This window comes from Oncorhynchus nerka, linkage group LG9a (assembly GCF_034236695.1).
Source record: "Oncorhynchus nerka isolate Pitt River linkage group LG9a, Oner_Uvic_2.0, whole genome shotgun sequence".
In the NCBI taxonomy this organism is placed as follows: domain Eukaryota; kingdom Metazoa; phylum Chordata; class Actinopteri; order Salmoniformes; family Salmonidae; genus Oncorhynchus; species Oncorhynchus nerka.
In genome coordinates, this window is record NC_088404.1 from 30,740,599 (window position 1) to 30,753,960 (window position 13,362).

A 13,362-nucleotide genomic window follows, 5' to 3' on the forward strand; every position below is an offset into this window, starting at 1 on the left:
GCGAGCAACAATCACCCGACGTCAACCCAATTCAGTTGGTTTGGGATAAGTTGGACCGCAGAGTAAAGGAAAAGCAGCCAACAAGTGCTCAGAATATATCTGAACTCTTTCAAGACAGCTGGAAAAACATTCTAGTTGAAGCTGGTTGAGAGAATTCCAGGTGTGTGTAAAGAGTGGCTACTTTGAAGAACCTGAAATGTAAAATAACACTTTTTCCCCCCCATGTGTTATTTCGTAGTTTTGATTTCTTCACTATTGTTCTACATTTTAGAAAACGGTAAAAAATAAATAAAAACGCTTGAATAAGTAGGCGTCCAAACCTTTGACTGATACTGTATATAAATGGATGGATACATGGTGTATCACATTTAACAAACCAAACATTCACATACTGTTATAGAAGGTCAAGTTAAAACCCAAAACGATCTGTGCATCAATACCGCCCAGCCCTAATGTGTAGGGGAGGGGTCTGTTTGGGATTAGGGAAAAAAGGGCAACGGGGGGGTAAAGAATGAAGCTATTGAATTCTGCCGTGGATGTTTTGTTTGACTGTTTTCACATGCACTGAAGAAAGAGCAAAGAAATTGGAAGGGGAACCACTGGCCCACACCACGGGCCCAGCAGATACTAAAACTAGGTCAGTTGGTCAGGGGGCACAGCAAGCACCCCCTCATCCAGGCTCAGGGTCACTCCTCCGACTAAAATATACTCTGGTTCCCTGTCCCCCCCTCAACCCTGTCCCCCTCCCCCCCCTACAACAAATGCTGCCTTGTTTCCAAAGAATCCTCATCCCTCTGTCTCCTGTCTGCCAAAACTCCCTCCCTAGTAATGGCCCCCAACTCTCATCAGTCAGACCTAAGCCCCAGAGTTGGAACAGCTCAGTTCCTCTTTAACTGCAGAGCAGTGTGCTGTTTCATTGTTCTTTTGTTGAGAAAGTTCTCTCTCTCCCTCTGTGCTCTCCTCAAACAATGGGGAGTGTTTCCTGGACAACCAGGCAGGGTGCCAGGTCTTTGACTGGGGGGGTTCTATTCTGGGCTTGGTTGACTGGTGGTGGGTTGCCAGATCTTGCACTGAGGTTTTATATTGTGGTCTGGTCTCAGTGCAAATGTAGGTCAGTCCAGCAGTATATCTGGCAACTTGTGGCAACCCTGAGACGGAGGCTTATTGGCCTAACGACTCTGGCCGTTTTTAATCTTGTTTTAGTATTTACAAAAGCCTTTTGTAAAATGTGACTTTTTAGTTAGAACAATTTATTTGAGGGCTCTTTTAGTGAAGAAAATGTTGGTTCTTATATTTGTCCAAAAATGTAGGGATTGGCTATCATAAAGAGTAAAGAGTTTTAGCCTACACATGCATGTAGGTATTTGACTTGTAATTGATATTCTGTCAGTGCTTTAGGCTGGCCACCTGTTGAACGTTGTCAGACAGAATTCTGTGTTTGTATTAGAGTGCACTAGGAGTAGTAGTAGTCTGCTTAATCTGTATGTTGACTTGAACTCTTTATCAGCAATCACTTGTTTCAAATAGATGCATGAAGCTGTATTGTGTGTTTTGTGGTAGGCTGGTCTTGTCTGCTCAGTAGATTTAGCTGTTTTTCCTGACCACATGACCTGACCAAGAAAAATGCCTGTCCCTACTGAAGACATTTTGTATGCTTTGCGATGTTAGACTGAGGGGAGTTGGTTAGTAGACAGGAGAAATTAGGTTTTTCACATGTATCCACTTCACATTCATCTCACACTTTGGCTCTTTTGTTTTCGTTTGGTGGAAAAGTAGGCCAAAGCTGCACACATTCCTCTCATGTCAGTGCCCCACGCCAGAGAAAACATTGACAATTGCCCTACACCCCAGACTATGTGTGTGGTGTGAGCCGGCGTGCACACGATTGTTTGATCTTGTGTGTGAGATGTTTGAAAGTTGTTTCATCTGATGTGATAACCTGGATGGGTTTACATACTAGTGTTCTTTATATATTCCAAAGCACTTTCATCCAACTCTATGCCAGCTTTGAAAGATACAAGTGCGGAAGCATTTTGTCCCAAGCATGCTAAAGACTTTCTAATTGTAGGGTAACTGACGGAAATGTTTGCAGACTTGTCCTCTTGTCAAATGCTTAGCTCACTAAACTCTCTTATTGTAAGAACAACACTAGGCATAACTGCCAAAGTGTAGACTAGCTGCTTTCACTTTGGCATACTAGTAATAGGCTACTGTTCCCATTGTTATTTGACTCTCCTGCATGTAAAAAGTATTTGTCATATAAGCATGTAAGCTAAATCCACCCTTTTCAACTGTATTGACCCTCTCCTGTATGTAACATTAATGTTCCTATGATCCCCCCCCTGTAGGACCGTAAGCTGTCCAAGTCGGAGCGCCAGCGGTTCAAGGAGGAGGCGGGCATGCTGAAGGGGCTGCAGCACCCCAACATTGTCCGCTTCTACGACTCTTGGGAGGCCCCTGTTAAAGGCAGGAAGTGTATTGTGCTGGTCACAGAGCTCATGACCTCTGGAACACTCAAAACGTGAGTCTCACTTTCACACACAGACATCAACACCAGTCTATCATCATGATTCAATTGTTGGTCCTAGTTACCCAAATCAGTGTAATGTGATGAGGATGGTTGTGTGATGTTCATCTTTACCCCTATGTCTGTTCTGTAGGTATCTGAAGCGCTTCAAGGTCATGAAGATCAAAGTTCTGAGGAGCTGGTGTAGGCAGATCCTGAAGGGCCTTCACTTCCTCCACACCAGGGCCCCGCCTATCATCCACAGGGACCTGAAGTGTGACAACATCTTCATTACGGGGCCCACAGGCTCCGTCAAGATAGGAGACCTGGGATTAGCAACACTCAAGCGGTCCTCTTTTGCCAAGAGTGTCATAGGTAAGACCCCAACATCACCAGCTACCTTTTACTGTGCTCTGCTTTCTTCCTCACTAAACTCCAATGGTGATGTCTTGTGTAAGGTCATTATACTGTAGTTAACATGGAGGTTGTGAATGGTTAGATTATTTTATTTATTCTCTCTTTTTTTTTTACTGACAATGTGGTTGGAAAGCAGACCACAATGTTTCAGCTCTCTTTTCAAACCACAGCTCAAGTGGAGGCCAGGCCATGGGGAGACCCACTAACCCTCTCTTTACACACACTGTGTTATGTCAGGGAGTCCACCAGGGCTGATTACTCGTGACAGAATTGATTTGATTCTCTTTTTCTTCCACAAAGTGAAAGTTCACTTTCAGGCTCCTACTGAGAGTAAGTAGTGCCAATTTCTGTGAAATATGAATCTCAATCCACTTGTCATGCCTTAACTGTCAGGCTAGCCAGGCCAGGGTTACAGGTATGGCCTCTGGTTATGTGTTCTGTCTCAGACTGGTCTTTGCTCTGTGGTTTGGAAATATGTGGTCTGTTTGCCAGTGATGCCAATAACGTTTGCCGTTTCTGTTTTTTGAAGGGTTTGGCCCTACAGGTTTTTGTCCGTGTTTGTCTCTGTCCTTTAAAAAAATGTCAGGAGCACAGAGAATAATGTCTGCTTCTTTTTCTGTCTGGAAAGCCCCCCCTTCCCACTTTCCTCTTCTCCTTTATCAGCCTTTTTGTTGTTGTTCTTTCACACTCTCGGGTATGTTTTGAGACTGTAGGCTGTAGCCTCAGCTGTGCTCCGTTCTGCAGTAAAGGAATAAGTAGGGTACTGCTGGTCAGTGAGTATTGTAATGGCCTGGTAAGTGTGCGAGTGCACTGTGACACACACCTTACAAAAAACTAATAATTTCAAATAACCATTAGAGTTTTTCTGTGTAAGACCATTAGAGGATTGAGAGCAGAGTATCTGCTATTTGAATAAGGCTGGTGTCCAGAAATGCACTGTTTCACTAACTAGCTATGGGATCTGCTTCTCTCGGCCATCACCATAACACCTTACTCCCCAGGTCAAGGAGGACAGGTGAGTCAGACTACTCAAAGGTATGTTTGTATGAAACAGGTTATGTTTGAGGGTTTAGTTGTGAAATGTAAGGTCTTGACACAAGTTATTTCCATAGCTAGTTTTACTATTTGTGCCCCTTCTATGCCATTTTGAGGCCCCTGATCATTGACGTTCAACTCACTAACCAGGTTCTGATTGGTAAACCAGGCCATTCTACAGCTTGTCAGTAGTTAAACTGACAAAGTGTGTGTCTAACACCAGTTTGGCCCCCCCTACAGTGTTTTCTGTACACCAGCCATCTTCTGTAGACTCCCTATACAAGGTGTCACCCCACAGATAACCAGGTCTTACACAGAGAAACTTGTGCCTCTTTCTCTACAGTCTAACTGAACCCGGCCCCCCCCCCTTTTTTTGTTCTCTCCTTCCTCTCTCTCTTTCTCTACTCTCCTTCGCAGCTTCTGCTCACCTGGAGGCAGCGGTGGACCGGTCACTCTTCCTCCTCTTGGTTAGAGGAGAAGAGGGGCGTTTGGGGTGTGACACTCGGAGATGGAGACGAACACACAGAGAGACACAGAGTTCTGAATGGTTGTATTTGATTTAAGGTACCCCTGAGTTCATGGCGCCTGAGATGTATGAGGAGAAGTACGACGAGTCAGTGGATGTGTATGCCTTTGGGATGTGCATGCTGGAGATGGCCACCTCAGAGTACCCATACTCCGAGTGCCAGAACGCTGCACAGATCTACCGCAGAGTCACCAGCGTAAGTCTCCGCTGCCTCAACCCCAATTGCCTGTTGTCCTCGATCTGCCACCCGCTCTCCTCCTCTTTCCAGTTCCCTCTTATCTGCCCCTTCTCCCTCACTGCTTGGCTGTCCCTTTTGAGCTAAATTATTTTTATTTTGCATCATTAGCCATTCTTTGCCACTTGTCTTTTTCTCCCCACTCTTTCTGTCTTCCCTGCGAGCCTTCTTCCTCTCTCTCTGTTACCTCTTTTCCCACCTCCTTCAATCCTGCAGCCTACATTATTTTTCTCTATCTTTTGCACTTTTTCTTGTTCTGTCTCTTGAGGCGTGTTGAGTCTGTCATTTGTGTTGGGTGTAACTGGGCCTCGACTTGGATCCAAAGGAAGAAAACACACACCTCAGCATAGATACTTCATGATTATGGTTAGAAATGGGCCTTGAAGGTGAGCCTATTTTCTCACCAATCAGCATTGCCATTCTAGGAATCGAATGTCGGCTGCCAGTGTCAGTGAGCACGGTTGATCAACAACTACGTTGGGAGGTAGTAGGTATACCTTCTTGCACGTGCCTGTTTCTTCCATGAGCGCCACATGACACAGGTTACTTTTTACCTTAGCTAAACATTTGTTAAACTCTCTTGATAAGTAACATGCATTCCCGGAATCAGTATATACGCCACAGACTTATCGCGTTGTGACCATCAGAGGTGTGCAACCTTATGACTATCAGAGCTTCAGATATCATATATGACAGTCTGCTGCTGTCTCTGTAGACCTATCCATCACTTGACACCGTCACACATACCTCCTTCTCACTCTTTATCTCCTTCACTCCTTTCCCCGCATCACTCCTTCACTTCTCCTTCCGCCCCCCTCATCAACCCTGTTTTCTGGAATCCATGCTCTCCCCCACCATTCTTCTCCCCAACTCCCAGCAACAACAGCACCAGGCCCTAATCTTCAAAGAGTGGGAGTGTCACCATAACTCCAGAGTTCACATGTAGATTTCTAGGTTAGTGGTCCTCAGCAGCACAGGCCCTGGACACAGTGGGTTGCTGCTGAACCTTGCTCTGAGACAAGACTGCTGTACCTGGTGACTATGGAGCTCGCCAGCTTGTAGTCTTATAACCCGGAAATAAGTTACCTCTGGTTTGTTCAGACATCCCTATGGGAATGCCATTCCTAAGGTCTGAGGTTAGCACAGGCTTAGGAGATCTTTTACATTTTGTTCTGAGATTAGTCAGTTAACATGACCTTTATGAATTATGAAGCCTTTGTTCACTAAACGTGATGTTAGCTGATGAAGATTATCTCATAGAACAGAATGTATAAGATCTCCTAAACCTGTGTTTACCACAGACCTTATTTTCTGGGTTTATCCAAAACCCCTACAAAAATGCCATTCATTTTCCTCATACACTTTGTCCAACGAACCATCACTGAGTTAGTGCCTGTAAAAAGACTCCATTACTATTTGGCTCTTTTTCCCCTGAACAACTTTGTTTTCCCACAAGGAACACTCAAGTAGATCACATTACAATTACACAAGTTTGAACATATAGCGTGTACTGCAGTCCAATACAGTGTTATACACTGTTTTCTGATATGAGGCGACAGAGCAACGTCACAGAAGGCGCAGATGGAAATATATTACATAGAACAGACATACTTCCGTCATGTAAAATATGTCATCATTTCAGCTCTGTACAAGACATTTCTATCTGCAACCCTGGATAGACCCGGAAGTTAGAATCACGGAAAGAGTGTGTTGACAATGTGTGGGTTGTGACTGGGAGGTCTGTGTCTTATAGGGGGTGAAGCCGGCCAGCTTCGACAAGGTGGCGATCCCAGAGGTGAAGGAGATCATCGAGGGATGCATCCGACAAAACAAGGACGAGAGGTCAGCTCACATTCTCATTTTGATCATTTGGCAGACACTCTTATCCAGTGTGATTTGAGCTTCATAACCACTAATGAGACACAGATACAGAGAGCGTATTCATACTCAACCACTAATGAGAGACCGATACAGGGAGAGTATTCATACTCAACCACTAATGAGACACAGATACAGGGAGAGTATTCATACTCAACCACTAATGAGAGACAGATACAGGGGGAGTATTCATACTCAACCACTAATGAGACACAGATACAGGCAGAGTATTCATACTCAACCACTAATGAGACACAGATACAAGCAGAGTATTCATACTCAACCACTAATGAGAGACATATACAGAGAGCGTATTCATACTCAACCACTAATGAGACACAGATACAGGGAGAGTATTCATACTCGACCACTAATGAGAGACAGATACAGGGAGAGTATTCATACTCAACCACTAATGATACACAGATACAGGGAGAGTATTCATACTCAATCACTAATGAGACACGGATACAGGCAGAGTATTCATACTCAACCACTAATGAGACACAGATACAGGGAGAGTATTCATACTCAACCACTAATGAGACACGGATACAGGGAGAGTATTCGTACTCAACCACTAATGAGAGACAGATATTCATACTCAACCACTAATGAGAGTATTCATACTCAACCACTAATGAGACACAGATACAGGCAGAGTATTCATACTCAACCACTAATGAGACACAGATACAAGCAGAGTATTCATACTCAACCACTAATGAGACACAGATACAAGCAGAGTATTCATACTCAACCACTAATGAGAGACATATACAGAGAGCGTATTCATACTCAACCACTAATGAGACACAGATACAGGGAGAGTATTCATACTCGACCACTAATGAGAGACAGATACAGGGAGAGTATTCATACTCAACCACTAATGAGACACAGATACAGGCAGAGTATTCATACTCAACCACTAATGAGACACAGATACAGGCAGAGTATTCATACTCAACCACTAATGAGACACAGATACAGGGAGAGTATTCATACTCAACCACTAATGAGACACGGATACAGGGAGAGTATTCATACTCAACCACTAATGAGACACGGATACAGGCAGAGTATTCATACTCAACCACTAATGAGACACGGATACAGGCAGAGTATTCATACTCAACCACTAATGAGACACGGATACAGGCAGAGTATTCATACTCAACCACTAATGAGACACGGATACAGGGAGAGTATTCATACTCAACCACTAATGAGACACGGATACAGGGAGACTATTCATACTCCACCACTAATGAGACATGGATACAGGGAGAGTATTCATACTCAACCACTAATGCATTGTCGGAACTAGAAGCACAAGCATTTCGCTACACTCGCATTAACATCTGCTAACCATGTGTATGTGACAAATAAAATTTGATTTGATTTGACACGGATACAGGGAGAGTATTCATAATCAACCACTAATGAGACACAGATACAGGGAGAGTATTCATACTCAACCACTAATGAGACACAGATACAGGGAGAGTATTCATACTCAACCACTAATGAGACACGGATACAGGGAGAGTATTCATACTCAACCACTAATGAGACACGGATACAGGGAGAGTATTCATACTCAACCACCCAGGACCGTCTCAAAATATGACCCGTTTCAAAGTGTGTTAAAGATGTCTGTTGATTTGACTCATCCTCTCTCCGTCTTCTGTTCTCTCACCCCTCTCCCACGTTCTCCCAGGTACTCGATAAAGGACCTGCTGAACCATGCCTTCTTCCAGGAGGAGACAGGGGTGCGTGTTGAGCTGGCCGAAGAGGACGATGGAGAAATGGAGGCCATCAAGCTTTGGCTGAGGATAGAGGATGTCAAGAAGCTGAAGGGGAAATACAAGGACAACGAGGCCATTGAGTTCTCCTTCGACCTCAGCAAGGACGTTCCTGAGGACGTGGCCCAGGAGATGGTGGGTGGCAACACAATGTCCACTTCAGAGAGAGATTGACTGTGTCCCAAATAGGCTGCCATTTGAGACACAATCTTTATTCTTCCTGATTATTTATTAGGAATCCTTGACTTACAAACATCATCTAGACTACATAACATTAAATGTGAGTCAAGTCCTAACACTGCCCTATTGTGTGTGTGTGTGTGTGTGTGTGTGTTGTGTGTGTGTGTGTGTGTGTGTGTGTGTGTGTGTGTGTGTGTGTGTGTGTGTTTCTCTTTGTCAGGTGGAGTCTGGCTACGTGTGTGAAGGGGACCATAAGACCATGGCTAAGGCCATCAAGGACAGAGTTTCCCTCATCAGCAGGAAGCGAGAGCAGAGGCAACAGGTCTGTACCGGCTCAATGGAATCTTTGGCTTGAATCCTGGATAAATGTGATGTATGGTATTGCAATCATGAATTAAACTAAGCTAAACTTGATGGGATTAAATTGAAGGTGCGAGAGGAACAGGAGAAGAGGAGGCTGGAGGAGGAGCAGGGCCAGCAACAACAACAACAACTACTGCAGCAGCAGCAGGGCCAACCTCAACCAGGGCTCCAGCCCGGCACAGAGGCCCCCCAACCAGCCCAGACTGTCCCTCAGGCAGCCCCCCAGCCAGGCCAACAGGCTGCCCCCTACATCCCTCCACAGCCCACCCAGCAGCCAACCCAGCCCATGGCCCCCTACATCCCCCCTCAGACAGCACAGCTGGGGCCACAGGGGGTTCCCTATATACCCCAGTCTACAGGGCAGCTCCCAGTCTCTGTCCCAGTCCCAGTATCGTCCCAGGTTCCAGTCCAGACAGAATCAGAGAGGCCAGAGGTGGACCAGTACCCACAGCAGACTGAGACTGGTCTGTACCTTCTGCCTTTTTGCTCTCAGGGCTCTGTATTATTGACCTACATTATAGTCTTAATCTAGTGTTTATGAACTATCAATTGACAAACCATCTCCCCATTCTTTACCCCTCCCTCTTTCAGCCAATCAAATGACAGATAGTGCTCAGGGTTCCTCCGTCCTTCATGAGACGCAGCCGGTGATGTCATACACCTCTCTTCCCAGTCAGCAGCCTCAGCCACAGGCCCCTCCTGTCCAAACAGACCCATCACGTCAGCCGCAGCAGACCATGGTAAGTCATTAATGTGGCACACACAATGCATTTAATATGTGCTCACAGTAACAGTACCCAACTCTTGTCTCTGCATGTATCATAAAGTCCCATGTAGTTTCTATCTCATTCTCTCTGCTTCTCCCTCTGTCCTGTTTGTCAGGTGGTTCCTGCTGCTCAGCATACCACTGTTTCCCCTGGGGCTCCAAGCTCCCAGCCTGCCCCTGGGGCCCCACAACAGGTACACGTCACCATCACAATACAACTTCACCACCACAACACTGCTGTTCCTCAGCTGATCACACCTAGATCATCGATCACTATGAATAGATCTGGATCAGAGGCTTCTGTGGGCTCTTACCAAAAGGCCAATATTAGCATGTTGTTGAAAACATTGGTGGACCATCTCACTTCTTGCTCTTTCTTTCTGCGTTCCTTTTGGTTCTGTTTTTCTTTCTTCCTATGCTTTCTCTCCTTATTTTCCTCCATCTCTTTCTGCGTTCCTTTTGGTTCTGTTTTTCTTTCTTCCTATGCTTTCTCTCCTTATATTTTCCTCCATCTCTTTCTCGTTCTCTTTTTTTCTGCTCACCTCTGTTCTCTTTCCTCTCCCTCTTACCCTTTGTTGTATTTTGTTTCTTATTATAGTATGGAGGTTACTACCACCCACCACTCCCCCCTCAGGTACTTAAAAACTGTCCCTTGCAAACGCACACCTCTTCCCTCTACTGTCACACCCATCCTTTCTCTTAACATATACTGTTTATATGGTATACATACACTATTTATATGCTATCCTTCTGCAATTTTAGTAGTGTGTGTGTACTGTAAAATCCATGCTATAAAACCTGTACTGAGGCTATATGAGACAGGATTACTCTAAATCAATGTGATTCAGTAGGTAAGTGCCTGGGGGAGTTGCATGTTAGATGAGAGCCAGTGTGAAACTGAGGTGGTTTGGCCTCTGGGGGAGGGATGGTGCGTGTGTTTTAAGAGCAGTGTGTTGGGGAATAGATCATGGAGAGTCTTGTCTGAGATATGGCCATTTTATTTTGTGCAGATCTCTTATCTCTGTCACTCCCCCTACCCCCTGTAGGTGCCCCCCCAGCAGGTGACATTGCCCCCCTCTCAGCCCATCCCTCCTCTGCACCTCCAGCAGCCACAGCCAGAGGGCAGCGATGCACCTCAGAGCTCAGTACTACCACCTCTCCAGCCTGCAGTCTGGCAAATACAGGTGAGACACCCACACCAACACATTGGTCAAGTGCACAACAACCCCAGCTTACCCTCATACCAACACTAAAACACTCAGACAATCTACAAACAAGGACACAGAATGTATTCCATCTAGTAAATGTTTTATCACGCATGTACGGTCTCATTCTTTTCTATTCTTTCCCTCTTTTTAAAATGATTTTCTGCTTTTTGACTAACGGCTCTGTGTCGGTCTCTACTCTTTCATCCACTTTCTTTCATGAGTTTCTCTTGCATGCTGCTGCTTTTTCCTGCATGGCTGTCAGTCATGGGCCAATGAACCAAGCCCTCCTATCCTGTCTCCTCCAATCAATGCAGAGCACCTCTACTTCCTCTATCAGGCCACAAACGTCTCTGTGATGCAGGTACCCACAGGACAGGGGCAACTTGTGTGATTAGTGTTAGTAGTTAGGCTTGACGTGTTAGTAGTTTAAGGAGCCTACAAACAGACACGCGTCCTATGAGAAGTAAAACCTCGTACTTCCTGTTTACCCCGCTACCATCTAGAAGGTGAAGACAGTACAGGTGCATCAAAGCTGGGATTGAGAGACTCAGAAACAGCTTGTATCTCCAGGCCATCAGACTGTTAAACAGTCACCACTAGCCGGCCTCCGCCCAGTACCCTGCCCTGAGCCATAGTCACGGTTTCTACCCGGTTACCACCCGGTACTCTACCCTGCACTTTAGAGACTGCTGCCCTATGTACATAGTCATTGAACGCTCATCACATTTAATGTTTACACTGTTTCACAAACATTTTCTTAGTCAAGATCACTTTGAGTCAAAATGCAAGCCGATATCTACCGCTCAGATTTTTTTTAAACACGACTTAAACGTAAAGCATTATGAGGTTTGTGCAGTAGGCTATAGGCCCAATACATTAACACTGCATATTGGCTATGCTTGAATTGCCCTGCCAATGTTCATCTCAGAACATTTTAGAAATGATATTTTAAACCATTTGGTATATGATCACACTGGTAATATTACAGCTGAGTCAGCATACATTTATTTTAGAATTGTTTTGATTTTACTGGACTGATGGCCTGCATGTGATGGTCAGCCTGAGGGGAGGGAGAGTGCAGCGGTGAGGCTGCCTCTCACCTCACTCACTGTTCAGCCGCTCTCTCTCCCTCAGCTGAGAAAAGGGTCTTCCAGCTGATGGCAAAACTCAAGTCGCACTGCATTATTTCTGCCTCATGCACCAATTCATGTTGTTACTGCTATGACCAGAGAAAGTTGAAATATTCCTGGATATTAATAACCTTTTGTGACTCCCAAACCCGCATGCGGGAGCGTAATCATTGCCTGAAACTAATTAGCATAACGCAACGGACATAAATATCCCTAGAAAATATTCCTATTCATGAAAATCACAAATGAAATATATTGAGACACAGCTTAGCCTTTTGTTAATCACCCTGTCATCTCAGATTTTCAAAATATGCTTTACAGCCAAAGCTAGACAAGCATTTGTGTAAGTTTATCGATAGCCTAGCATAGCATTATGCCTTGCTAGCAGCAGGCAACCTTGTCACAAATCAGAAAAGCAATCAAATTAAATCGTTTACCTTTGATGAACTTCGGATGTTTTCACTCACGAGACTCCCAGGTAGAAAGCCAAAGTTCATTTTTTCCCAAAATATAATTTTTGTAGGCGAAATAGCTCCTGGAAATTGCAGTCACGAAAACGGCGAAAAATATTCAAAATTAGCTCCATAATATCGACAGAAACATGGCAAATGTTGTTTATAATCAATCCTCAAGGTGTTTTTTTAATATCTATTCGATAATATATCCGTCGGGACAATTCGTTTTTCAGTAGGACCAATTGGAGTAATGGCTACCTCTGTATTTTACGCAAGAATCTCTCGGAGCCACCATGTGACCACTTACGCAATGTAGCCGCCTACGGCTATTCTTCAACATAAATGCGTAGAACTACGTCACAATGCTGTAGACACCTTGGGGAATACGTAGAAAGCGTAAGCTCATTGATGACACATTCACAGCTCAATAGGGACTCATTGGAACGCAGCGCTTTCAAAACCTGGGGCACTTCCGGATTGGATTTTTCTCAGGCTTTCGCCTGCAACATCAGTTCTGTTATACTCAAAGACAATATCTTTACAGTTTTGGAAACGTTAGTGTTTTCTATCCAAAGCTGTCAATTATATGCATATTCTAGCATCTGGTCCTGACAAAATATCCCGTTTAAAACGGGGAACTCTTCTTTTTTTTTTTTTTTTTAAATGAAAATACTGCCCCCTAGTACCAACAGGTTTAAAAAAGACAGAAGCTGCTAATAATAAGGCAAGCGTATGGGAACACATTGCTATAGTAATTCATTGCAGCTGCAGTCCTGGTTGTAGTGTGAGTGGAAGTAGGGAGAACGCACCTTTTATGGCTTATAATGGTGTTGAACAAGTTTTTAAATCTCACAG

General features: G+C 44.6%; 1 protein-coding gene across 1 annotated transcript in view; it reads left to right on the top strand.

Moving 5' to 3' along the window:
- Nucleotides 1-13,362, top strand: part of LOC115134173 (serine/threonine-protein kinase WNK1-like) — a 60,939-nt gene that overhangs the window by 35,458 nt on the left and 12,119 nt on the right. The window contains 11 exon segments of the mRNA XM_029667880.2: nt 2,349-2,521; nt 2,661-2,881; nt 4,523-4,680; nt 6,473-6,561; nt 8,321-8,540; nt 8,806-8,907; nt 9,016-9,412; nt 9,540-9,688; nt 9,831-9,908; nt 10,313-10,348; nt 10,761-10,898. Coding sequence (XP_029523740.2) covers nt 2,349-2,521; nt 2,661-2,881; nt 4,523-4,680; nt 6,473-6,561; nt 8,321-8,540; nt 8,806-8,907; nt 9,016-9,412; nt 9,540-9,688; nt 9,831-9,908; nt 10,313-10,348; nt 10,761-10,898 — 1,761 coding nt within the window.